At 39.7% G+C, this 27,685-nt stretch overlaps 1 protein-coding gene across 13 annotated transcripts in view; it reads left to right on the top strand.

Annotated features, from left to right (window-relative positions):
* ntng2b (netrin g2b) overlaps nucleotides 1-27,685 on the top strand; it is a 224,972-nt gene that overhangs the window by 177,978 nt on the left and 19,309 nt on the right. The window contains exons 5-31 of one of the 13 annotated variants that reach the window (XR_009807804.1): nucleotides 5,572-5,655; nucleotides 5,736-5,819; nucleotides 5,906-5,989; nucleotides 6,050-6,142; nucleotides 6,216-6,323; nucleotides 6,412-6,477; nucleotides 8,661-8,750; nucleotides 8,861-8,944; nucleotides 9,063-9,143; nucleotides 9,226-9,309; nucleotides 9,408-9,488; nucleotides 9,591-9,671; nucleotides 9,737-9,817; nucleotides 9,877-9,960; nucleotides 10,068-10,151; nucleotides 10,211-10,318; nucleotides 10,403-10,486; nucleotides 10,546-10,653; nucleotides 10,711-10,794; nucleotides 12,835-12,915; nucleotides 14,591-14,674; nucleotides 14,794-14,877; nucleotides 17,969-18,034; nucleotides 18,111-18,185; nucleotides 18,266-18,358; nucleotides 21,888-22,184; nucleotides 26,608-26,735. Coding sequence is in view for 12 of the 13 variants with exons in the window: in XM_061908241.1 (XP_061764225.1) it covers nucleotides 5,572-5,655; nucleotides 5,736-5,819; nucleotides 5,906-5,989; nucleotides 6,050-6,142; nucleotides 6,216-6,323; nucleotides 6,412-6,477; nucleotides 8,661-8,750; nucleotides 8,861-8,944; nucleotides 9,063-9,143; nucleotides 9,226-9,309; nucleotides 9,408-9,488; nucleotides 9,591-9,671; nucleotides 9,737-9,817; nucleotides 9,877-9,960; nucleotides 10,068-10,151; nucleotides 10,211-10,318; nucleotides 10,403-10,486; nucleotides 10,546-10,653; nucleotides 10,711-10,794; nucleotides 12,835-12,915; nucleotides 14,591-14,674; nucleotides 14,794-14,877; nucleotides 17,969-18,034; nucleotides 18,111-18,185; nucleotides 18,266-18,358; nucleotides 21,888-21,962; nucleotides 26,608-26,775 (2,379 nt within the window). In the remaining variant the exon portion in view is untranslated. Of the gene's footprint in view, nucleotides 1-5,571; nucleotides 5,656-5,735; nucleotides 5,820-5,905; nucleotides 5,990-6,049; nucleotides 6,143-6,215; nucleotides 6,324-6,411; nucleotides 6,478-8,660; nucleotides 8,751-8,860; nucleotides 8,945-9,062; nucleotides 9,144-9,225; nucleotides 9,310-9,407; nucleotides 9,489-9,590; nucleotides 9,672-9,736; nucleotides 9,818-9,876; nucleotides 9,961-10,067; nucleotides 10,152-10,210; nucleotides 10,319-10,402; nucleotides 10,487-10,545; nucleotides 10,654-10,710; nucleotides 10,795-12,834; nucleotides 12,916-14,590; nucleotides 14,675-14,793; nucleotides 14,878-17,968; nucleotides 18,035-18,110; nucleotides 18,186-18,265; nucleotides 18,359-21,887; nucleotides 22,185-26,607; nucleotides 26,776-27,685 lie in introns of those variants that run through there. The other 12 variants (XM_061908242.1, XM_061908244.1, XM_061908245.1 and 9 more) reach the window with 12 other exon arrangements.

Below are 27,685 nucleotides of genomic sequence, written 5' to 3' on the forward strand. Positions count from 1 at the left end.
TGTTGCTCCAAAAGCTGTATGGACCATTCAGCTTTGATGGTGCCTTCACAGATGTGTAAGTTACACATGCCTTGGGCACTAATACACCCCCATACCATCACAGATGCTGGCTTTTGAACTTTGCGCCTATAACAATCCGGATGGTTATTTTCCTCTTTGTTCCAGAGGACACCACATCCACGGTTTCCGAATGTAATTTGAAATGTGGACTCGTCATCTTAGATGAGCTCAGGCCCAGCGAAGCCGGCGGCGTTCCTGGGTGTTGTTAATAAAAGGCTTTCGCTTTGCATCGTAGAGTTTTAACTTGCACTTACAGATGTAGCGACCAACTGTAGTTACTGACAGTGGTTTTATGAAGTGTTCCTGAGCCCATGTGGTGATATGCTTTACACACTGATGTCGGTTTTTGATGCAGTACCACCTGAGGGATCAAAGGGCCGTAATATCATCGCTTAGGTGCAGTGATTTCTCCTGATTCTCTGAACCTTTTGACGATTTTATGGACCGTAAATGGTAAAATCCGTAAATTCCTTGCAATAACTCGTTGACAAATGTTGTTCTAAAACTGTTTGACAATTTGCTTACAAATTGGTGACCCTCGGCCCATCTTTGTTTGTGAATTACTTAGCATTTTTTAGGAAGCTGCTTTTAGACCCAATCATGGCACCTACCTGCTCCCAAACAGCCTGCACGCCTGTGGGATGTTCCAAATAAGTGTTTGATGAGCATTCTTCAACTTTATCAGTATTTATTGCCACCTTTCCCAACTTCTTTGTCATGTGTTGCTGGCATTACATTCGAAAGTTAATGATTATTTGCCCCCAAAAAAATGTTTATCAGTTTGAACATCAAATATGTTGTCTTTGTAGCATATTCAACTGAATATGGGTTGAAAATGATTTGCAAATCATTGTATTCCGTTTATATTTTCTAACACAATTTCCCAACTCATATGGAAACGGGGTTTGTATGTATGTATATATATATATATATACATATATATACATATATATATATATATATATATATATACATATATATACATATATATATATATATATATATATATATATATATATATATATATATATATATATATATATATATATATATATATATATATATATATATATATATATATATATATATATACACACATTAGGGGTGTGGGAAAAAATTGATTCTAATACGAATCGCGATTCTCACTTTGTGCGATTCAGAATCGATTCTCTTTTTTTTTTTTTTAAATCGATTTTTATTCATTTTTTTTTTTTTTTAACAATCCAACAAAACAATACACAGCAATACCATAACATTGCAATCCAATTCCAAAACCAAACCTGACCCAGCAACAAATGCAATAAACAGAGCAATTGAAAGGAGACACAAACACGACACAGAACAAACCAAAAGTAGTGAAACAAAAATGAATATTATCAACAACAGTATCAATATTAGTTTTAATTTCAGCATAGCAGTGATTAAAAATCCCTCATTGACATTACCATTAGACATTTATAAAAAAAATTTTTAAAAAAGAACAATAGTGTCACAGTGGCTAACACTTGCATCGCATCTCCTAAGCTTCACAAAGATGAAATAAGTCGTATTTTTGGTTTGTTTAATAGTTAAAACAAATTTGCATTATTGTAATCAGTTGATAAAACAATGTCCTTTACAATTATAAAAGCTTTTTAAAAAAAATCTACTACTATGCTAGCATGTCAGCAGACTGGGGTAGATCCTGCTGAAATCCTATGTATTGAATGAATACAGAATAGTTTTAAATCGGAAAAATATCGTTTTTGAATCGAGAATCGCGTTGAATCGAAAAAATCAATATATTATCGAATCGCAACCCCAAGAATCGATATTGAATCGAATCGTGGGACACCCAAAGATTCGCAGCCCTAATAAACATATACACATACATATATATATATATATATATATATATATATATATATACATATATATATATATATATATATATATATATATACATACATACATACATACATACATACATACATACATACATACATACATATATATATATATACATACATACATACATATATATATATATACATATATATATATATATATATATATATATATATATATATATATATATATATATATATATACACATACATACATATATATATATATATACATATATATATATATATATATATATATATATATATATATATATATATACATACATACATATATATATATATATATACATATATATATATATATATATATATACATATATACAACTGTAATTTCCCCTTAGGGATTAATAAACTATTTCTGATTCTGATTCATAAATCATAATATCTCACATGACGTTAAGAGGCAATGCCATGAAGCTAATTTGATTTGATTGTAACTTTTCTACATCACCAAAATTGATTATGTATGTTGCTGTATGGGGCTTCACGGTGGAAGAGGGGTTAGTGCGTCTGCCTCTCAATACGAAGGTTCTGCAGTCCTGGGTTCTCCCCGTGAATGCTTGGGTAGTCCCACTTCCAAAGACATGCACCTGGGGATAGATTGATTGGCAACACTAAATTAGCCCTAGTGTGTGAATGTAAGTGTGAATGTTGTCCGTCTATTTGTGTTCGCCCTGCGTTTAGGTGGCGACTTGTCCAGGCTGTACAACGCTTTCTGCCCGATTGTAGCTGAGATAGGCGCCAGCGCCCCCCGTGACCCCAAAAAAGGGAAAAAGCGGTAGAAAATGGATGGATGATGTTGCTGTATGTATACTTTTGACCCAGCAGATTTGGTCACAATAAATTCATAAAAGAACCAAAATTAATGAATTGTTTTTTGTGACAAACAAATATGTGCTCCAATCACTCCATCACAAAAATGAGAGTTGTAGAAAAGATTGGAAACTCAAGACAGCCATGACATTAAGTTCCTTACAAGTGTATGTAAACCTTTGACCACGACTGTATACAAACTGTATATTGGCACACTATTGACTAGCGATGCACCAAAAATTCAGGTGCCAAAACAGGATGTTATGCTGGATGTATCCTCTTCTGCTGGCGGGCCGCCTTTTTTCCTGCGCACACAAAGGAAGTAGTGGCGACGTAGGTCTCATTGCTGTTTGAACTGCAGTCACATTTTGAAAGATCAGATTCCATATGGATTCAGAATACTTCCCGATGTGACGGTAATCTGATGCGAAAATATCAATTTTTGGCCCAAAAAAATATTCTATCCGTCACATGATGGCAAAAGAATCAGATTTGGTATCCAGTGTAAACGGAGCCTCTGTGTCATATTCTTCCGTGTATAGATCGGTCCCTCGGTCAATAGAGAGCACGGCTCCTACAGTCGGTTCTATGAGCACTATTGAATATCTTAGTTGCACAGACAGCAATGTGTTTCTATAAGTTTGGATTGCGGTATGTCCTTTTTTAAAGTGGAAAGATGTTATTGTTTCTTGTTTTCAAGTTAGCATATTAGCTTGCCTGCAAGCCACTCCGAGCACTATCTTGCTTTTCCAGTAAATGAGCAGTATCACCAGTCTGTGATACTGATACTGTGTTTCTATATGTATGGATTGGGGTATGTCCGTTTTTAAAGTGGAAAGATGTTAATGTTTCTTGTTTTCAAGTTAGCATATTAGCTTGCTAGCAAGCCATTCCGAGCACTATCTTGTTTTTCCAGTAAATGAGCAGTATCACCGGTCTGTGAGTTTATCCAAGTGCAGTGTTCAATCGCGGTTTTACGATCATTTTAATTAAAAAAATGACAATACCAATCATCAGGAGTTCTAATAACGGTTATCGTTACATCCCTCGCAAGAGCCCTGACTTTGGATTAGCAGTGGACATGATAGATGATAACGCCGAAGCAATATTAAGACTTCTGATATTTAATCCTCATTGTCACCAAGGCTTTTGATGTCAGTTCCACACAAGGCCGAGGAACATGAGACTCATGGCAACAAGATGACAGCTGCATATCAGCACGAAGAGGAGAAAGAAAGAGAGGCTGAAGATATTTCTAACTGTTATAGATTCAGCACATAGTCTACTGCAGAAGCTCGATAAACTTTGCAACTAGTCTCGCACAAGGAGGAACGTGTCCATGAGACTCACGGCCACGAAAGCACTTTCTCATCTGTGCATGAGGAAAATTGTGAGGGCGAGGACGGTTTTTTGATTTATTCGATTGATTGAGACTTTTTTTTAGTAGATTGCACAGTTCAGTACATATTCCGTACATAATCGGTAACACCCGAATAAGTTTTTCAACTTGTTTAAGTCAGGGTCCACGTTAATCAATTCATGGTACAAATATATACTATCGGCATAATACAGTCGTCACACAAGTTAATCATCAGAGTATATACATTGAACTATTTACATAATTTACAATCCGTGGGGTTAGGTTTGGTTGATATCTGCACTTAAGTCATCAACAATTATATAATCTGAGATATGGACATTGAAACAGGGAAACAGGTCTGACTTTGTAGGATATGTACAGCGAGCAGTGAACATAGTGTGTTCAGAAAGCATAAGAACAAGTATATACATTTGAATATTTACACTTGATTATTTGGAAGAGAAGACGAAAGTAAAGGTCTTACTTTTAAATGTATTCTGGTGGTTAAAGAGGGGTACCATTCCCATTAAATGTATGCTGGTGGTTAAAGAGGGGTACCATTCCCATTTGAACCGATTTCAGTACTTGTATGTGTTTTAGTAAATTTTGTTTTTGAAAATAAAGTAGCTGATTATGAAAGCTGCTGTCCAGTTGTTATAGCTTGTTTTATTATGATTATATAATTTACAAGCATGAGTAGGTGTTGCGATTTTTTATGTTTCTTGCATTGAACAAAGAAAGCACAGTCTACCAAGTAAATGAACATACTTGGCCAATAAATCTGATTCTGACAGAATTGCAATTACAGTTGCAAGTCCAAGACGTTAGATGACTGTAGTGTATAGTTTATGCTGTATTTTGGGGGGTTTTGTTGTGCCTTAAAAAGTATTAATACTGTAAGTATTGTGTGTATTACACACCAACTGTTTGATTGTAACGTGCATCTTAGTTGTAGTTTTCAATAACAACTTTGTAGGTGCTGAACTCGCCATGTAAAATGGCTAATGCTAATCAGTGGCATGTCAATAGCAAAGCCAGTGGATATTAGCATCAAGCTAGCACATTTTGGGAAAAGAGGAGCACTAGCGTTTTTTGCGTCAATTGCTTTGTTGGCATTGGAACATTACCTGGAGGTAGTCCACTCTCTGTGCTGCTGGAGTGATCGCCAAGTGCCGAAGTGCCAAGAGTCTGAAAACGGACGTCACGTCACCCACAAACCAGGTACTGTAAGGTGGCATTGGATTTTATGTGAATCGGTGCCGGATTGGCTACCCATCCCTACTGGTGATAGTAGTATTTCCTCCTGCAGTAGAGTAAAATAGACAACAATAAAGTCACGCTAGGAATAGTGCAGTAGTACCAGTAACTAGTAACCCCTCAGCTCTGCAGATAACAATATATTCCGATGTTTACTTGTTTATCTTGTCATAGACACAGCATTCGTGTCCCGTATGCAAGAGGAGTCTTACGGCCACCGAGGTACTTTCTCATTCGAGCATGAGGATGACCAAGAAGGTGAGAAAAATGACATGAAAGCAGAGTTGGACAACATCAGATATATCAACTGGCACTAATTTGGCTTTGCCATGACTTAGTTTCCCACAGTCAAGAAGGACACATACATGACACTCATGGCCACAAACACTCATTTTCATCTGCGCATGAGAGGGAAACGAGAGGTATGTTTTAAAAGTTTAAAATACTGCACAAATTGTCGTGCTTAAAGATAGAAACATGCACTCTTGTATTGCTCTGTCAAAAACAGTTTCCCAAAAGTCAGAGGGAAACACGAATGACACTCCTGGCCACAAAGGTGCTTTCTCACCTGAACACGATAATGACAGAAAAGGTAGGAGGTATCTTTTGAAAGTCTGGTCATAGTGACTGTCAATGGGCTTTTATTCTTTAGGAGGAAAACTTTTTTCGCTCTTGGATGCCGTAACTTCCCACAAGCCTAATGGCCACAGTTTTTTCTCATCCGTGCATGATAACGACGGAGAAGGTGAAAAAGGCCACCGAAGTTGAATACGTGGTAAAAAGGTGGAGACTTGAAGTCTTATTTTGTTTCTCCGTAGTTCCTCGTGAGTCTTATAAAGATGCACAAGAGGTTCACGGCCGCAAAGTTACTTTCTCATCCAAGCATGGGGATGATGGAGAGGATGAAGAAGACAGCCAAATGAGAGGTACGGTTTTGTCTGACGGTAGTGAGGGTGACTGTGTCGGGTTGTCATCTCTAAAGATGGGATCTCGTTTGGCTTTTCCATGACATAGCTTCCCACAAACATGAGACTCATGGCCACAATTCTTTCACATCTAAGCGTGAGAACGACAGAGAAGGTGAGAAAGAAGACAACTTAAGACAAGGTTTGTTCGGTATACCGTTGCTAGTATAGTATCGCTGTACTAATGAATCAAAAACGGTAGTATACTCTGTTTGAAAAGTAAAGGCTGCCCATTTTTATTTTTATTTTCAACAGGCAGTGCGTCGTCACGCCATGTCTTTGCTGGTTCTACAAGCAGATGAGCACGTTCGGCAGTGCACAATCACAGAGTACTTACAAGCAGACAGTGTGTAGACAGAAAAGGGAAAACGGACGCATTTTGGCCTAAAATCTAACTGTAAAGGTGAAGCTAAAACCCGGAAACGCCCTCAGGAAGAGGTGCTTTAAGACATAGCTATGGGCTAACATCCATCCGCAGTCAGTAGTGTTTTAGCTACTTCTAAATCACTAATCCTCGACTCCATGGCGACAAATAAAGTAAGTTTCGTACAAGTATCATCCTTGCAGGACAAGGAATATCTAACCCTGCTTCACTACACACCATAGGAGGATACAGTAGCTCACCGGCGTCACCGCTAACCAAAGATAGTGCTCCTGAATGTAAACAAATGCCATGGGTGGATCTACACCTGACATCCACTGTAATGATACCAAGTACAATAGTGCATCTAGTCGACACTACTATGATTACATCGATGTTGGTAGAGTGGCCGTGTCAGCAACTTGAGGGTTGCAGGTTCGATTCCCGCTTGTGCCATCCTAGTTACTGCCGTTGTGTCCTTGGGCAAGACACTTTACCCACCTGCTCCCAGTGCCACCCACACTGGTTTAAATGTAACTTAGATATTGGGTGTTACAATGTAAAGCGCTTTGAGTCACTTGAGAAAAGCGCTATATAAATATAATTCACTTCACACTTCAATTCACTTATTGTCACAAAATCTTTTTTCCTTATTTTAAAATTCATATTATGTTTATTAACTCAGGAAATACGCCCTGGAAACGAGGACTTTGAACATGACCATACTTGGTATCGGGTCGTGGTATCATCCAAAACTAATGTTAATTATCCAAACAACAGAAGAATAAGTGATTATCACATTTTAACAGAAGTGTAGATAGAACATGTCGAAAGAGAAAGTAAGCAGATATTAACAGTAAATGAACAAGTAGATTAATAAATCAGTTTCTACTACTTGTCTTAATAATGTTGACAAAATAATTGAATGGTAAATGACACAATATGTTACTGCATATGTCAGCAGACTAATTAGGAGCTTTTGTTTGTTTACTTACTACTAAAAGACAAGTTGTCTAGTACAGCGGTTCTCAACCTTTTTTTAGTGATGTACCGCCTGTGAACATTTTTTTAACTCAAGTACCCCCTAATCAGAGCAAAGCATTTTTGGTTGAAAAAAAGAGATAAAGAAGTCAAAAACAGCACTATGTCTTCAAGTTCGGATTTTTAAAATTGTATAACTGTGCAAAATATTGCTCATTTGTAGTGGTCTTTCTTGAAGTATTTGGAAAAAAAAGATATAAAAATAACTAAAAACTTGTTGAAAATAAGCAAGTGATTCAATTATAAATAAAGATTTCTACACATAGAAGAAATCATCAACTTAAAGTGCCCTCTTTGGGGATTGTAATAGAGATCCATCTGGATTCATGAACTTAATTCTAAACATTTCTTCGCAAACAAAGAAATCTTTAACATCAATATTTATGGTACATGTCCACAAAAAATCTATCTGTCAACACTGAATATTGCATCGTTGCATTTCTTTTCAAAGTTTATGAATTTACATTCATATTTTGTTGAAGTATTATTAAATAAATATATTTACAAAGTATTTTTGAATTGTTGCTATTTTAAGAATATTTTTCAAAAATCTCACGTACCCCTTGGCATACCTTCAAGTACCCCCAGGGGTACGCGTACTCCCATTTGAGAATCACTGGTCTAGTATGTTCACTATTTTATTTAAAGACAAAATTGTTCTTCGATGCAATAGGAAACATGTTTAATGTACCGTAATATTTTTTTGTTAAAATAAAGCCAATAATGCCATTTTTTGCGGTCCCCTTTATTTTGAAAAGTATCGAAATACATTTTGGTACCGGTACTAAAATATTGGTATCGAGACAACACTACTTAAGACTAACAGAAGTGTAGTGACTGTATTTGTTTGCAGATTGAAAGCTGATTGTGTATAGTTCTGCTTTGTCATGACATAGTTTCCCACAAATCTGAAGGACGTGCAAATGAGACTCATGGCCACAGGGAGAATTTCTCATCTGAGGATAAAATAGACCAAGAAGGTGAAGGTATTAAAGTCAAATGTCAAATCTTCTTAAAGTCTGCTAGTAGTATCAGCAGTGAGCTGTCATCTTTACAGATTAAAAATTGTACTACGGTTTTCCTTTCCGTAATTTAGCTTCCCACAAGTCTGAGGGACAGGCACATGAGACTCGTAGCCACAAGGAGAATTTCTCATCTGAGCATGAAACTGACAGAGAAGGTAAGGGTAATAAAGTCAATTGAGCGATACGGTATTTTTTTTTAAAAGTCAGGCTTGTGCAGTGACTGCAGCTCGCTGCCATATTTAAACACTTTGGTTTTGCTTTTCCGCGATGTAGCTTTCCACAAATCCGTGGGGCAAGCACGCGAAACTAATGGTCACACTACTTCCTCATTTGGGCATGAGGACAACAAAGAAGGTGAGGAAGAAGACCGCCAAGGTCTAATGTTATCTTTAGAGATGGAAACGTGCACTCTGGTGATGCTCTTTTTATGACTTAGCTTCACACAAAACCGCAGGTCATGCGCGTGGGACTCCTGGTCATGAAGATACTCTCTCAACTGAACATGAGAATGACAGAGAAGGTGAGGAAGAAAACTATCAAAGTCAAATAAACTCCAAGAGTAGAGACAATAGCCTTCTATTACGGAAAACACTCCCGTTTTGTTTTTCTATGACCTAGCTTCCCACAAGCATGCTGGACATGTGCATAGGTCTCATGGCTACACTACTTTCTCATTCGAGCATGAGGATGACAGAGAAGGTAGGAAGAAGATAGTCGAAGCAAACGTGTCTTTTTAAACCGTATTGAGTCCATCATTAAAGAAGGAACACTGCACTCTTGTTTTGCTCGTCAATGACATAGATTCCCGCAAATTTGAGGAAACCGCGCATGAGACTCATGACAAAGGTACTTCCTCATCTGGGAATGAGGATGACAGAAAAGGTGAGGAGGAAAACTGTCAAACTGACCGTCATATAGAAATCATGTTTTGCTTTTTCATGACGTAGCTTCCCACAAGTATGAGGGACACATGCATGGGACTCATGGCCACAGTACTTTCTCATTTGAGCATGACGATGACGCAGAAGGTGAGGATGAATGACGGATTAGTGATTGAAGATGGAAACTCAAGTCTTGTTTCGCTTAGCTCCCCACAAATCTGAGGGACATGCACGTGGGAGTCATGGCCATGAAGGTAGTTTATCATCTGAGCATGAGAATGACACGGAAGGTAGGCGTAAAAGTAGTCAAATGAGTGATTATTTTAATAGTTGTGATTTTGGTGAGCTTGTCATTAAAGATGGAACCCTGCACTCTTGTTTTGCTCTTCCATGACAGTTTCACATAATCCTGAGGAAGATGTGCATGAGATTCATGGCCGTAAAGGTACTTTCTCATCGGAGCATGAAGATGACAGAGAAGGTGAGGATGAATGACGGATTAGTGATTGAAGATGGAAACTCAAGTCTTGTTTCGCTTAGGTCCCCACAAATCTGAGGGACATGCACGCGGGAATCATGGCATTGTAGGTAGTTTATCATCTGAGCATGAGAATGACAGGGAAGGTAGGCGTAAAAGTAGTCAAAAGAGTGAGTATTTTAATAGTTGTGATTTTGGTGAGCTCCTCATTAAAGATGGAACCCCTGCACTCTTGTTTTGCTCCTCCATGACAGTTTCACATAATCCTGAGGAAGATGTGCATGAGATTCATGGCCGTAAAGGTACTTTCTCATCGGAGCATGAAGATGACAGGGAAGGTGAGGATGAATGACGGATTAGTGATTGAAGATGGAAACTCAAGTCTTGTTTCGCTCAGTTCCCCACAAATCTGAGGGGCATGCACGCGGGAATCATGGCCATGAAGGTAGTTTATCATCTGAGCATGAGAATGACAGGGAAGGTAGGCGTAAAAGTAGTCAAATGAGTGAGTATTTTAATAGTTGTGACTTTGGTGAACTCTTGTTTTGCTCTTCCATGACAGTTTCACATAATCCTGAGGAAGATGTGCATGAGATTCATGGCCACAAAGGTACTTTCTCATCGGAGCATGAAGATGACAGGGAAGGTGAGGAAGAAGACTGCTAAAATAAAACGTGTTACAAGAGTAGTGACAATAGCAAGGTGCCTTCTTAGAAGGAAAAACACGTCTACTCTTACTTTTTCATGAGGTAGCTTCCCACAAGTATGAAGGACAAGTGCATGGGACTCATGCACTCAGTATTTTCTCATTTGGGCATGAAGATGACAGATTAGGTGAGGGTAAATACCACCCAAGTCAAATTAAGAAGTATTGACATACTGAAGAATATTATTAGTTATACTAAAAGATGGGTACTTAAAAGTAAATAAAGTTTGCTTTTCCATGACGTAGCACGCGCCAGTCCGAAGAGGATGCGCATGAGACCCATGGCCACAAAGGTAATTCCTCATCTGAGCATGAGGAAGACAGAGACGGTAGGAGGAAAGAAGTAAAAGGATAGATAGTAGTTCAACAAAAATGGAAAGCTGCACTCTCGTTTTACTTTTCCATGACAGTTTCACACAATTCTGAGGAACATGTGCTTGAGACTCACGGCCACCAAGGTATTTTCTCATCTGAACATGAGGGCGAGAAAAAAAAAAGACCACCAAAGTCTAATAAGGGAGTAATAGTTGAAGTTTTAACTTTGAGTCCTATTTTATTTTTTATGAAGTTTTCGAAAATAAGGTGAAACCTGTTGTGAAAACTTATTTTTAAGTTCAATTTAGTGATATTTACATAGTCGTTGACATTAGCCCTGTGAAAAAAATCAAAGCAAATATTTAAAGGGGAACATTATCACCAAACCTATGCAAGCGTCAATATATACCTTGATGTTGCAGAAAAAAGACCATGTATTTTTTTAACCGATTTCCGAACTCTAAATGGGTGAATTTTGGCAAATTAAACGCCTTTCTGTTAATCGGTCTTTTAGCGATGACGTCAGAACGTGACGTCACCGAGGTAACACACCCGCCGTATTCATTTTCACATTACAAACACCGGGTCTCAGCTCTGGTATTTTCCGTTTTTTCGACTATTTTTTGGAACCTTGGAGACATCATGCCTCGTCGGTGTGTTGTCGGAGGGTGTAACAACACTAACAGGGAGGGATTCAAGTTGCACCACTGGCAAGAAATCTGCCGCCAGACCCCCATTGAATGTACCAGAGTGTCTGCACATTTTACCGGCGATGCTAAGGCAGACATGGCACAGAGATGGATGGATAACCTGCAGATGCATTTCCAACGATTAAGTCAACAAAATCAAAAATGTGAGTTTTGTTGATGTTGTTGACTTATGTGCTAATCAGACATATTTGGTCACGGCATAACTGCCAGCTAATCGATGCTAACATGCTATTTACGCTAGCTGTATGTACATTTGAAACTAGATACCCACATTTAATGCGAAACAAACACTTACCAATCGACGGATTTAAGTTGCTCCAGTGTCACAAGATGCGAAAGTCCTGATCGTTTGGTCCGCACATAATACCGGCGATGCTAATAAGGCAGCCATGCTATGGGCCACTTCATTAGGTACACCCACGCTATTGCCGAATAGCGTCAATAGCTATTCGCTCAATAGCTTCAATTTCTTCTTCAATTTCGTTTTCGCTATCTGCCTCCATACTCCGACCATCCGTTTCAATACATGCGTAATCTGTTGAATCGCTTAAACCGCTGAAATCCGAGTCTGAATCCGAGCTAATGTCGCTATATCTTGCTGTGGTAGCCGCCATGTTGTTTGTATTGGCAGCCCTGTATGACGTCACAGGGAAATGAATAGTGGTTTCGAAGATAGCGAAAATAAGGCACTTTAAAGCTTTATTTAGGGATATTCCGGGACCGGTAAAATTGTGAAAAAAACTTCAAAAAACACAACAAGCCACCGGGAACTGATTTTTATTGTTTTTAACCCTTTTGAAATTGTGATAATGTTCCCCTTTAACACTGCCTCTTAAAAGAATGAGAATCAAAAATCGTTGAGAACTGGAACCAAAAATAGGGAACCCGAAGAGGAACCAGATTCGTCCGGTAATCTTCAGGGAATTAACTCTTGTTTTGCTTTTTTATGACATAGCCACACACAAGTATGAGGGACACATGCATGGGACTCATGGACACAGTACTTTCTCATTTGAGCATGAAGATGGCAGAGAAGGTGAGGAAAACGACCACCAAAAGTCAAATGACGAATTATTGTAATATTGAAGTATATTACAAAACTTAAAACCAGTGAAGTTGGTACGTTGTGTAGATCGTAAATAAAAACACAATACAATGATTTGCATATTCAATTGAATAGACTGCAAAGACAAGACACTTAACGTTCGAACTGGAAAACTTTTCTTTTTTGCATATATTAGCTCATTTGTAATTCGATGCCTGCAACATGTTTCAAAAAAGCTGGCACAAGTGCAAAAAAGACTGAGAAAGTTGAGAAATGCTCATCACACACATCTGTAACATCCCACAAGTGAACAGGCTAAATGGAAACAGGTGGGTGCAATGATTGGGTACAAAAGCAGCTTTCATGAAATGCTCAGTCATTCAAAAACAAGGATTGGGCGAGGGTCACCACTTTGTGAACAAATGCGTGAGCATATTGTCGAACACTTTAAGAACAACATTTCTCAACGAGCTTTTGCAAGGAATTTAGGGATTTCACCATCTACGGTCTGTAATATCATCAAAAGGTTCAGAAGATCTGGAGAAATCACTGCACGTAAGCAGCAAGGCTGAAAACCATCATTGAATGCCCATGACCTTTGATCCCTAAGGCGCTATTGCATCAAAAAGCAACATCAGTGTGTAAAGGATATCACCACATGGGCTCAGGAACACTTCAGAAAACCACTGACAGTAGCTACAGTTTGTCGCTACAGCTGTAAGTGTGAGTTAAAACTAATTTGCAAAGCAAAAGCCATTTATCAACAACACCCACAAATGCTGCGGGCCTCACTGAGCCCGAGCTCATCTCAGATGGACTGATGCAAAGTGGAAAAGTGTTCTGTGGCCTGACGAGTCCACATTTCAAACTGTTTTTGGAAACTGTGGACACCGTGTCCTGCGGGACGAAGAAGAAAAGAACCATCCGGATTGTTACAGGCGAAAAGTTCAAAAGCCAGCATCTGTGATGGTATGGGGGTGTATTACTGCCCAAAGCATGGGTAACTTGCACATCTGTGAAGGCACCATTAATGCTGGAAGGTACATACAGGTTTTGGAGCAACATAGGATGCCATCCAAACAACGTTATCATGGACGCCCCTGCTTATTTCAGCAAGACAATGCCAGGCCAGCGTGGCTTCATAGTAAAAGAGTGCGGGTACTGGCCTGCCTGTAGTCCAGACCTCTCTCCCATTCGAAAAGTTGTGAAGCATTATGAAGCGTAAAATACCACAAGCAAGACCCCAGACTGTTGAACAACTTAAGCTGTATTTCAAGCAAGAATGGGAAAGAATTCTACCTAAAAAGTTTCAAAAATGTGTCTCCTCAAATCCCAAACGTTTACTGAGTGTTGTTAAAAGGAAAGGCCATGTAACACAGTGGTAAAAAATGCCGCTGTACCAACTGTTTTTCAATAAGTTGCTGCCATTAAATTCTAAGTTAATGATTATTTGAAAAAAAAAATGTTTCTTAGTTCGAACAGTAAATATATTGTCTCTGCAGTCCATTCAATTGAATGTAAGTTGAAAAGGATTTGCAAATCAATGCATTCTGTTTTTATTTACAATTGACACACCGTGCAAACTTAACTGGTTTTGGGTTTTGTAATAGTTGTCTTTAGAGATGGAAACTTACAGGTAAGTAAAGTTTGCTTTTCCATGACGTAGCAACCCACAAGTCTGAGGGGGATGCGAATGAGACCCATGGGGACAAAGGTACTTTCTCATCTGAGCATGAGAATGACAGGGAAGGTAGGAGGAAAGTAGTTAAAAGATAGGCACCTTTTTAAAGTTCAGAAGTAGTGACTGTAGAGAGCTGCCGTTAGCAAAAATGAAAAGCTGCACTCTTGTTTTGCTTTTTCATGACACAGTTTCACACAATTCTGAGAGACATGAGCTCGAGACTCACGGCCACCAAGGTATTTTCTCAACTGAACAAGAAGGCGGCAAAAAAGGTGAGGGAAAAAAAGACCACCAAGTCAATTAAGGGAGTGGTGCATAGGGCTCCAACGATTTGTTGACATATGTCAACATTAAAATAGTCGTGACTTCATCACTGGGGTTTTCGGGCGGAAAAACCCCAGTGTTAACTTGTAAAGGTTGAGGATATTTCCTCGTATTCTTATTAAAAACATGAATACTATGCTCGTTTTACGGGAGCATTTAAAGCGGAGACATGTCGTCGGACATCTGGAAGAAGTATGCGGTAAGAGTGTTAGCTTCTACCTTGCCAGCGAGCTGACAAGAGTGAGATGAAGTTGTGTGAAGAATAACTTTAACTATCATATTGGCCAAAGTCAGCCAGCTAAACCTTGTCTACATCAATTCAAGTACTTTTTTAAGCAGCGTCAATTTGAAATGTTGAGAGAGAAAAAGGCAGTTGAACAAATGTGAACCTCGCGTGCGCGCATACACAAACTAGAGATGCGCAGATAGGCAATTATATCATCCGCAACCGCATCACCAAGGTCATCATCTACCCGAACCAACATTTTATCAGAACCGCAACCGCCCGCCCGTTGTTATATATCAGAGAGAGGTCGGCCACCTTTACCACTCAAAGAGTTATTTTAACCGGTTTCCCAGAGTAAAGAAGACAATGGGAGCCACTAAGGTTCTCGCGAATATCCGATGGTGTTCATCCAGATAACGAGAACAAGGGCGTGCTGAGAAGCCATTGCCTTTGACGCCCTCTACAACATGTACGGACCGTTTGCCAGTCCAGCAATATGTTATAAGCAACTTCCGTTAACACACGTACAAGATTAAAAGGCATACTGGGTGATACAGAGTACACTGATGGTTGTGATATAAACAATTTTAACACTCTTACTAATATGCGCCACGCTGTGAAGCCACACCAAACAAGAATGACAAACACATTTCGGGAGAACATCCTCACAGTAACACAACACAAACGCAACACAACAAATACCTAGAATCCTTTGCATCCATGACACTTCCTGAATATATGTTACACCCCCGCGCTCCCAATCCCGCCCACTTTACCGACGCACGGGGGTGGGGGGTGGCAGGGTTTGCTGCTAGCGGGGTGTATAAAATAGTCAGGAAATATCATGGATGCAAAGGATTGTGGGTATTTGTTGTGTTGCGATCATACTTGATCATTTCGCGATATCGCCATATTTTTGCTGAAAGGATTTAGTAGAGAACATCCACGATAAAGTTCGCAACTTTTGGTTGCTAATAAAAAGGCCTTGCCTGTAATGGAAGTAGCTGACGATGTGCGCGTGACGTCACCGGTGTAAGGGCTCCTCACATCCTCACAGTGTTTTTAATTTGAGCCACCAGCAGTAAGAGCAATTCGGACCGAGAAAGCGACGATTTCCCCATTAATTTGAGCGAGGATGAAAGATTTGTGGATAAGGAAAGTTAGAGTGATGCACAAAAAAAAAAAAAAAAAAGAAAGAAAAGGCGACGGCTCCAGGCGGCGGCAGTGAGAATGTTTCAGATGTAAATTAGACACATTTACTAGGATAATTCTGGAAGATCCCTTATCTGCTTATTGTTTTAATAGTGTTTTAGTGAGATTCTAAAGTCATACCTGAAAGTCGGAGGGCTGCGGTGTGTCTCTCAGAGAAGCCAATGGAGGAGCCAAGATCACAGCTGCCTTTTTGAGCTGCAGGATGAGGTCGCATAATCCACTGAAGTCTCTGGTATAAGCCAATTTAATATCACAATTTTCCCATCCAAAAACTTGCTGGTTGATGTAGAGAAACATGTTCGCTTGACTGCTCTGTGTTACAGCTTCACAACAAAGAAACTCCGGCTGTGTTTCGGTGCTAAAGACAGCTGCAATCCACCGCTTTTCACCAACAGCATTATTCTTTATAGTCTCCATTATTAATTGAACAAATTGCAAAAGATTCAGCAACACAGATGTCCAAATTACTGTGTAATTATGCGATGTAAAGAGACGACTTTTAGCCGTGTGGTGCTGGGCTAATATGTCCGCTACAATCCGAGACGTCACAAACGCACGTCATCATTCTGCGACGTTTTCAACAAGAAACTCCGCGGGAAATTTAAAATTGTATTTTAGTATTGGCATGTGTTGCAATGTTAATATTTCATCATTGATATATAAACTATCAGACTGCGTGGTCGGTAGTAGTGGGTTTCAGTAGGCCTTTAAGGTCAAGTAGCAAGGACTGTAGTGGGTTACGATCTTTAAAATTGTCACATGCACAAGCTGAAGAGAACATCCTTCTAATGACCGGTCAATTGTCATGTCAGATCCCCACATGCATCAGAAACATGCTCATGGCCACAAAACAACAACCTCTCCTGGGCATGAGGAGGGGAAACAAGCTGAAAGGAGAGGTATTAACATTGTTTTTTAAGTTCTTCCAGCGACTGTTGCGGTTTCACAGTTCCCCAAAAGACTAAGGAGCATGTAGGTCATGACCACAAACCTCATTTGTGCAGTGGTGGAGAAGGAGAATGCAGTGAGGTATAGGTCGGTTTTATGTGAAGAGATAATGATGTTCTGGCCTCTCTTGTGGACTTGCGACACAATAATTCGGCATTAGACATGTTTGCCGTGGCTTCCGTTGTAAAAGGAAACAGAGAAAAACATTGTCCTTACAGCCTGCCAACTAGAGCGATCAACCTTTATCCCCTTTTGTTGGCACAAAAGAGTTGCATTGTAGTGCAGGCAAAGAATGAACCTAAAGGCCAAGAGAAGGAAGGATGAAAGTTGTTTTTCTTTCTAGAGTCTCAGTCATTTAGGTCATGATCATTCATCTACAAGGGAAGGCAGCTGGCCTTTCTATGGACATGCTAACGACGACCAGCCTTTATTCATAAAAGGCGTTCTAACCTTCTGTCCACAAATATAAGCAGGAGTGACTTTTAGATTCGCAGAGCCCAGGAAGTTAGAAAGGACCTTCAAACAGCAAGAGGTCAATTTGTCTATGCCTCAATCCTCGTGGATAACTGACCGTCTATTAACTACCTTTTATTTAGCCTTCACTGATTAGACATTCGTGACAGAAGTACTTTTTAACAATTGTCGTGTCACAGTCCAACACAACTCTGGGGACCAAGGCCATGAAACAACCCCACCACATGACAGCAATGAAAGACAAGGTAGCATACAGAATATACAGTATTAGAGTAAAGAGTTACAAAGTCCTTTTGTTTAATGGTGATGGTGGTTTCTCAGTTTCTCACAAGCACATGCATGAAACCCACAACAGTCACACAAACGAGCACGAGGAGGAGGGAAACCACGGCAAAGGTATCCTTCAGTTCCGCAAATGAGTCGCATTAAGAATTCCAAGTATGTGCTCGATTTGATTGCTCTGGTTGTCGTCTTAGTCGATTCCGAGTCTGCGGACCATCATGGCCAAAGAACGTCAACTTCATCCGAGCAGGAGGAAGAAAGAAAAAGTGGACATAAGAAAAGCACAGGTATTAAAGAGCATGTTATAAAGATATCACTGGGCTTTTATGATGTTCCCGAGATTGTACTAATGTTAATGGCCTATCAGTCACCCACTAGTCTACGGGGCCCAAGCATGAGGCTCACGGCCGCTGAGCAACGATTGAGGCAGAGATGATAGGTTTCTCTTTGAAACGTAGTCTAGAAATCTGGATTATTGTTCAGGATTTACAGCACAGGTCTGCACCTTGTTGTCTCAATGACAATGGTGCCGTTTAAGTCTTCCACGATTTTGAGGAACACTCCCAGGAGAGCCGTAGTCACAAATCAACCAATCTTTTCTGAGCAAGAGCGGCATGAACAGAGAAAACCCCCAGAGGAAAAGTATCTGCTCTCGATGCCAAGCGCAACATACTCGCATGATTTGGTGCAATTTAAATATAGTGGCGGCAGGATCGGCTTGTCGTAAATCATTAGACGCTGGTGTCTTGCCAATAGTTCCTCCATTTATTCTAGTAAAAACAGCCTGAGCTCATCTGTTCCACATCAATACAAATTGATTTGTGAGCCGGTGCTCCTTTGCGGAGCACCAAGACGAGACGGAAGAGGGCGCTCGTCAAAACGGCCGAGTCTGTCGGAAGCGACAGAGAGACTAACCGGGTTTTGGGGTCATTGTGTGACGTTAAAAGGTTGATAATATATTCCTCTGTTTCCTTAATCATGATGATTGGATTATGGCGCTGCCGGTAAATGATTCATTTTGTCAGCATTTAAAGGGGGAACATTATCACAATTTCAAAAGGGTTAAAAACAATACAAATCAGTTCCCAGTGGCTTGTTGTATTTTTTTATGTTTATTTTTCAAAATTTTACCGGTCTAGGAATATCCCTAAAATAAGTTTTAAAGTGTTTGATTTTCGCTATATGCGATGCGACTATCCATTTCCCTGTGAAGTCACACAGTGCTGCCAATGTAAACAAACAATTGCGAATACCACAGCAAGATATAGCGATATTAGCTCGGATTCAGACTCGGATTTCAGCGGCTTAAGCGATTCAACAGATTACGCATGTATTGAAACGGATGGTTGGAGTATGAAAGTATTGAAGAAGAAACTGAAGCTATTGAGCGGATAGCTATTGACGCTATTCATAACCATAGCCTGGCCGAATGGCTGCGTTAGCATCGCCGGTAAAATGTGCGGACCAAACGATCAGGACTTTTGCATCATGTGACACTTGAGCAACTTAAATCCGTCGACTGGTAAGTGTTTTTTTCGCATTAAATGTGGGTGGAAGGAAACGTAATATAGTTGCAAATGCATCTGCAGGTTATCCATACATCTCTGTACCATGTCTGCTTTAGCACCGCCGGTAAATAGCATGTTAGCATCGATTAGCGTAGCATGTTAGCATCGATTAGCTGGCAGTCAACATCAACAAAACTCACCTTTGTGATTTTGTTGACTTTATCGTTGCAAATGCATCTGCAGGTTATCCATACATCTCTGTGCCATGTCTTCTTTAGCACCGCCGGTAAATAGCATGTTAGCGTCGATTAGCGTAGCATGTTAGCATCGATTAGCTGGCAGTCACGCCGCAACCAAATATGTCCGATTAGCACATAAGTCAACATCAACAAAACTCACATTTGTGATTTCGTTGACTTTATCGTTGCAAATGCATCTGCAGGTTATCCATACATCTCTGTGCCATGTCTGTCATCGCCGGTAAAATGTGCAGACACTCTGGCACATTCAATGGGGGTCTGGCGGCAGACACTTTCGTATCTTCGGGCCAGTGGTGCAACTTGAATCCCTCCCTGTTAGTGTTGTTACACCCTCCGACAACACACCGACGAGGCATGATGTCTCCAAGGTTCCAAAAAATAGTCGACAAAACGGAAAATAACAGAGCTGAGACCCAATGTTTACAATGTGTTGAAAATGAAAATGGCGGCTGTATTACCTCGGCGACGTCACATTCTGACGTCATCGCCTCCAGAGCAATAAACAGAAAGGCATTTAATTCGCCAAAATTCACCCATTTAGAGTTCGGAAATCGGTTAAAAAAAATAATGGTCTTTTTTCTGCACCATCAAGGTATATATTGACGCTTACATCGGTCTGGTGATGATGTTCCCCTTTAAGTGAGCCTTAAATGGTGGCTTAGTCGGAAAAACATGCTATTAATAATCCTTATTTGGTTTTGGGGGCAGCATGTAGTAGTAGAGTGGTCGTCTACCAACCTGAAGGTTGCTCTTTCGATTTTTGTAAAAGTATCACTGGACAAGAAACTGGACTCAACGACAACACCTGCTCAGTGGCCTTGTGGTTAGAGCGTCCGCCCTGAGATCGGTAGGTCGTGTGTTCAAACCGAGTCATGCGAAAGACTATAAAAATGTTACGCAAGACCTCGCTCCTAGGTACTCAGCATCAAGGGTTGGAATTGGGGGTTAAATGACCAAAATGATTCCAGAAGCGCAGCCCCCGCTGCTGCTCACTGCTCTGCTCCCCTCCCCTCACCTCACAGGGGGTGGAACAATGGGATGTGTCGAATGCAGAGGGTAATTTCACCACACCTAGTGTGTGACTATCAGTGGTACTTTAACTGAAGGTAGAAAAGTGTTATAAAAGCGAAACCCTGTTTGATTAATTGATGTGGAGGGGGCGTGGCCTGCGGGCCTGCTGCAGGATGGGCCGTGCCATGATCGAAGACAGGGACAGGTGAGTAGATGGCCCAGGTGGGCCTTGTTATCTAATCACGTGTTGCCTTTATTAGCAGCAGCAACACGGAGTTGGGGTTGGAGCTGGAGTTGGAGCCAGAGAAAGAGCGAGAGAGAGACACAAACTCAGAAAATACATTTTGCTGGAAAGCAAATGCCTTGCACTATTGAATGAAAATAAATATACCCTTAATCCTGGGCTCTCCTGGTAGTGTGTGGTGGTCCAAAGAACCCACTAGAGGGCAACCCCTACATTGGATTATTGGGATTTATGGTATTCTGGGGTGTTAAAAAAACAACTACACTGGACCAAAATATGTGTCACAAGAGCCGAACTGTGGATTTTGTGAATTGTTCCACCCTTAGTCTACATCAGTGGTGTCCAAACCTTTTCTACCGTGGGCTGAATTCAGAAAAAACTGAAGGAGGCTGGCGCTGGACACGTTGATATATTTCATACATCAAAGATGCTAAAAGCAATCCAATGTAGGTCAATATATGCAACTTTGTGTTAAAAGTGACAGAGCAAATTAGTGTAATGAGGAATAGTGTATCTCATTAATCATCTATTCCATCTTTTTTTACAATAACCAGTTGCGGATCCAAGTCTCCATTTTGGACACCCCTGATCTACATCAGCGTTTATTAGCAACCAGTTGCCAAGTTGTTTGGAAGAATTATAGAGCACTTTTCTTTAGTGTTGACTTTTGTAGATTAGAACTTTGTGGCCTAATCTACGCTGTCTTCCAGCAGAACTAATTAGGACTAGTGCTCCAGCACAGTTGGAACAGTATGGAAAAGCAGATCTTAAGCATATTCCTTCATTCCTCAAGGGCTCCTCAAACTTTTGATGTCAGGACAGCCCGGGGCCAGACATTTGTTTGGAATCATATATGATGATTTCAAAGGTAAGAGGGTCAGTGGAGATACTTGTGTGCTATGTGGGATTTAGGTAGCTTTTCATCACATTTACGTGAGCTTGTGATAAGTTAAAAAAAAAATTCTTAAAAACCTGTGGAAAAATTCCCTTCATTGCATGTTTCATCTTTTTTTATCTTTGATCCCTCTATCCTCTCTCCATGCATCTGAGAGTCTTATGTGGTTGCCTTTGCCTGTCGTGCATGATCAAGGTAAGTGCGGACACTTTGCAAGTGCCCACTTCTTTATCAGCAATAGGAGTGACGCACAATTGATAAATAACAATAAAGGAACATCTTGACTGGTGGCGTTAATTTGGCGAACACTGTCCTGTAGTCTCTCAAGTCTGTGGAGTAATTGGCCATTTATATTTAATCAGGCAGTTCTTCCCTCGCTTGGTTCCCTCAGTGCTGAGAGAGGCACTTTATGGCGCTGCGCTCGCCGACTTCCTTTAAACCCGCTCATTCATAATTCAGCCGCCATCCTCAACCAAACAATAATAAAATAATAATGTGACGGCTGATTAAACAGCTTAACTACGACTTTTTAATGCGCATTTAAATGCAGCTCTGCATAAACCGGCATGGTAAACGGCTCCTTAAAGGGAGAGCGATGCCTTGCAGCGCGCCATTGCAGCCAACTTCTGAAGCTTAATGAAAGGATAATTAGGTGGCAGCGCTCAGTGAGGATAATCACAGTAAGGATGTGGAGCAGCTTTCGCTTGAAATGATACTGAGCTTTTGTTTCTCTGTGTGGGGTGGCACCTCCTACGCTCAATTGCACAGATTTGAATGAGAAGGTATTTAGCGTTCCTATAAACCGTGCAGAGTAAAAGGCAACATAAAGAAGCAAGCGCCAAGTTACAAGAGGTTTCCTTTTGGCTTAACTCGCAGAAGTCCACCGTAGTAATTTTTGTTCTTATCTATACTGTAAAATTCAAATTTAAATGACAATAAAAGGAAGTCTAAGTCTAGTATGACGACGCAGACACACAGGCGCTGCTTCAGCATGAAAGTGCAGACTTCACAGTGCATTGTAGTTTTTAAATAGTATGATCAATAACATTCAAAATTATGTTTTCGTGAGATGAAATTGAATGTGGTGGTGCGCCACAGTAAAGCCGCCACACCTTTAAAAAAAATATATAAATACTGTATTCTAGAATCCTGACGGAGAAAGTCTTTTTAGCTTTTATTTTCAATATTATTCTAACAACGGGCCTAGTTTCAACAAGTATCCGTCTCCATGTTTCACTCCTAGACGCACAAAACGTATTCATTCTCCGCCAACACGGTGTGTTCAAGACCATGGGGAAAATGTCATAAAACATTAACAGCAGCAGGTAGTTATAGTATATATATATATATATATATATATATATATATATATATATATATATATATATATATATATATATATATATATATATATATATATATATATATAGAGAGAGAGAGAGAGAGAGAGAGAGAGAGAGAGAGAGAGAGAGAGAGAGAGAGAGAGAGATACATATACACATATATATACACACACACACAGACAAACCCCATTTCCATATGAGTTGGGAAATTGTGTTAAATGTAAATATAAACGGAATACAATGATTTGCAAATCCTTTTCAACCCATATTCAGTTGAATATGCTACAAAGACAACATATTTGATGTTAAAACTGACAAACCTTTTTTTTTTTTTTCAAATAATCATTAACTTTAGAATTTGATGCCAGAAACACGTGACAAAGAAGTTGGGAAAAGTGGAAATAAATACTGATAAAGTTGAGAAATGCTCATCAAACACTTATTTGGAACATCCCACATGTGTGCAGGCTAATTGGGAACAGGTGGGTGCCATGATTGGATACAAATACAGCTTCCATGAAATGCTAAGTAATTCAAAAACAAGGATGGGGCGAGGGTAACCAATTTGTAAGCAAATTGGTGACCAGTTTTAGAACAACATTTCTCAACAAGCTATTGCAAGGAATTTAGAGATTTTACCATCTACGGTCCGTAAAATAATCAAAAGGTTCAGAGAATCTGGATAACTCACTGCATGTAAGCGATGATATTACGGACCTTTGATCCCTCAGGTGGTACTGCATCAAGAACCGACATCAGTGTGTAAAGGATATCACCACATTGGCTCAGGAACACTTCATAAAACCACTGTCAGTAACTACATTTGGTCGCTACATCTGTAAGTGCAAGTTAAAACTTTACTATGCAAAGCAAACGCCATTTACCAATAACACCCAGGAATGCCTTCGCTGGGCCCGAGCTCATCTAAGATGGACTGATGCAAAGTGGAAAAGTGTTCTGTGGTCTGACGAGTCCACATTTCAAATTATATTTGGAAACTGTGGACGTGGTGTCCTCCGGAACAAAGAGGAAAATAACCATCCGGATTTTTATAGGCACAATGATCAAAAGCCAGCATATGTGATGGTATAGGGGTGTATTAGTGCCCAAGGCATGGGTAACTTACACATCTGTGAAGGCACCATTAATGCTGAATGTCCATACAGGTTTTGGGGCAACATATGTTGTCATCCAAGCAATGTTATCATGGACGCCACTGCTTATTTTAGCAAAACAATGCCAAACCACGTGTTACAACAGTGTGGCTTTGTAGTAAAAGAGTGTGGGTACTTTCCTGGCCCACCTGCAGTCCAGACATGTCTCCCATCGAAAATGTGTGGCGCATTATGAAGCATAAAATACAACAGCGGAGACCCCGGACTGTTGAACGACTGAAGGTCTACATAAAACAATAATGGGAAAGAATTCCACTTTCAAAGCTTCAACAATTAGTTTCCTCAGTTCCCAAACGTTCATTGAGTGTTGTTAAAAGAAAATGTGCTGTAACACAGTGGTGAACATGTCCTTTCCCAACTACTTTGGAACGTGTTGCAACCATGAAATTGTAAGTTGATTATTATCTGCAAAAAATTTTTAAAAGTTTATGAGTTTGAACATCAAATATCTTGTCTTTGTAGTGCATTCAATTGATTATGGGTTGATAAGGATTTGCAAATCATTGTGTTCCGTTTACATCCAACAGAATATCCCAACTCATATGGAAATGGGGTTTGTATATATATATATATATATATATATATATATATATATATATATATATATATACATACATACATACATATCAAATTAAGGACTACAGAAGCTAAATCTGATGCATCCCATTTGTTCCTTGTGAATAATGTATGATGCACAGTGTCCATATGCCAAAAAAATTAAGTTATTTAAGGTAAAGGAGCGTATGCAGTGAAAATAAATGGTGTCCTTAAACTGGCTAAATATTTTTTTTTTTATTAATGGGGTATGTTTATAATTTCATTTTGACAGCTCTAATAGGTGAAAATACATTTTTAAAAATTCTCGACATTCACATTTGAACAAGTTGTACTTAAAAAAGCAAACCAACAAAGGCAATAAACTATATTTTCCAGGCTATAGAGCGCAGGTATTAAAACCACACCCACTAAATTTTAGAACAAATACGTATTTTTACATATATTAGCTGCACCAGGCTATAAGCTGCACTTAATTGTTTCCAAACGGTGTCTCTAACATGTCAGTAAAACGGCTGACCAAACAAAACAGAAGTTATCGCCATGGACCCTCTAGCTGCGGAAGCTAACTATCCAATCAGCTAAAAGAATCACAGTGACGTTTTGGGTAATTTACAAAACAAACAATACAAAAACAATACAATTTTAAGTTAATAGTATAAACCCAGACACATATTGATTACATTAAGATAGCACGTACAAATATGCATTAAAACGCTCCTACTAATGACACACGGGACGGTTTAGTGGGTATGAATTGTTTTTGTTATAATGTAAAATTTAAAAAACGTTGCTTCGAGTGATGAATGAAGGAATCCTTTCAAGCAGAAAGGCTATGGACAGCTATACTTTCAGTTCAAGGCACAAAACAGGAAGTATATTGTCAAGCCACAGCAACTGCAGTGAGCGAACTCCTCAATAACAATAGCACACCTTTTCAGTGTCTCTGTCAAATACAAAACATTGTGGGCCCTTAGCGAAGAAAAATCCATGAATTAGCCACACCATTTTATAAGCCACAGGATGCAAAGCGTTGGAAAAAATAGTTTGGAAAATACTATAAACAATTTTAAGGTGAATTACATGAAATAGCAAAGTCCTGCCCTGAACGCCAAAGGGCAAAAGCAGGTCCTCCATAGCTATTGTTTGATTGTTTATCTTTTAATCTGTTCATCGTTAAGTGAAAGGACAAACTCAGACATAACATGACCTACAAGGTGCATGCAAACATGCATCAGCGGGAGGCGGCGCTCCCATCGATGATCATTGCGGCAGCAGTGAGGCAGAGTCAGCAAAGTGACAAGTGCAGTAATGGAGAGGGAGTGGTCCGTCTTTATTGAACCAATATAGGCTCATAAAGCACACAGAGGGCCATTCGTTTGCTCACTGACATGGAAACTTTCAGACATTTATCACTTCCTGCTCTCGGGAATCTTATGAGAGTTTTAACGGCAGCGCTCCGGCCCTTTTCAATCCATCCAAACTTAAAAGATTGGGGCGGGTGGCAAAAAATCAAATGTGATGAATTGTCTTCTTCTCTTTTAGACTGTGAATGCTACGGACACTCCAACCGCTGCAGCTACATCGACTACCTGAACATTGTCACATGCGTCAGCTGCAAGCACAACACCAGGGGCCAGAACTGCCAACACTGCAGACTGGGATACTTCCGCAACGCCTCTGCTGAGCTGGACGACGAGAGCGTCTGCATTGGTGAGTGTGCAGGGGGGGCACAGTGTGTGTTCTTGCATTTCTACCCTTCTTGAGACATCAACAAGAAAAAGTACCTTGCATATGAGGACCGTTGAACAAGTTAGGACCGAAATCATGGTCCCGTTACGGAAAACCGTTGCATCTAATAGAGCAGTGGTTCTCAACCTTTTTTCAGTGATGTACCCCTTGTGAACATTTTTTTAATTCAAGTACCCCCTAATCAGAGCAATGCATTTTTGGTTGAAAAAAAAAAAGAGGAAGTCAGAATCAGCACGTCATCAGATTTTGATTTATTAAATTGTATAACAGTGCAAAATATTGCTCATTTGTAGTGGTCTTTCTTGAACTATTTGGAAAAAAAGATATAAAAATAACTAAAAACTTGTTGAAAAACAAACAAGTGATTCAATTATCAATCAAGATTTCTACACATAGAAGTAATCATCAACTTAAAGTGCCTTCTTAGGGGATCGTAATAGAGATCCATCTGTTATGTTTTAACTAAGGGAGATGACGGCAGACTAACACCAGATGGCAGTGTTCAATAATTTATTATATATATATATATATATATATATATATATATATATATATATATATATATATATATATATATGTAGTAAGTATTTATATATATAATAAGACTACAAAACAATACTGATAATAAACCAAGGATATGAAGTGTGACAAAGACTCAATAGTGTATGGTGTAAGGCTAAGTGTGGAAATTAACCGAAGTGTCTTACCAAAGTATTGGAGGTGGTGTAGACAGGGGCGAGGCAGGCAGGGAAGTCCATGGCGGAAGCGGGGTCAAAAGCAGGAGAACGAGTCCAAAGTCCAAAACAGAGGTCAGGGATCCAGGAAGGCAAAATGGGAGCCAGGAGGGAAGCAGCAGTGGTGACACGACAGT

The sequence above is a fragment of the Nerophis ophidion genome, linkage group LG08 (assembly GCF_033978795.1).
Source record: "Nerophis ophidion isolate RoL-2023_Sa linkage group LG08, RoL_Noph_v1.0, whole genome shotgun sequence".
NCBI classification, from domain to species: domain Eukaryota; kingdom Metazoa; phylum Chordata; class Actinopteri; order Syngnathiformes; family Syngnathidae; genus Nerophis; species Nerophis ophidion.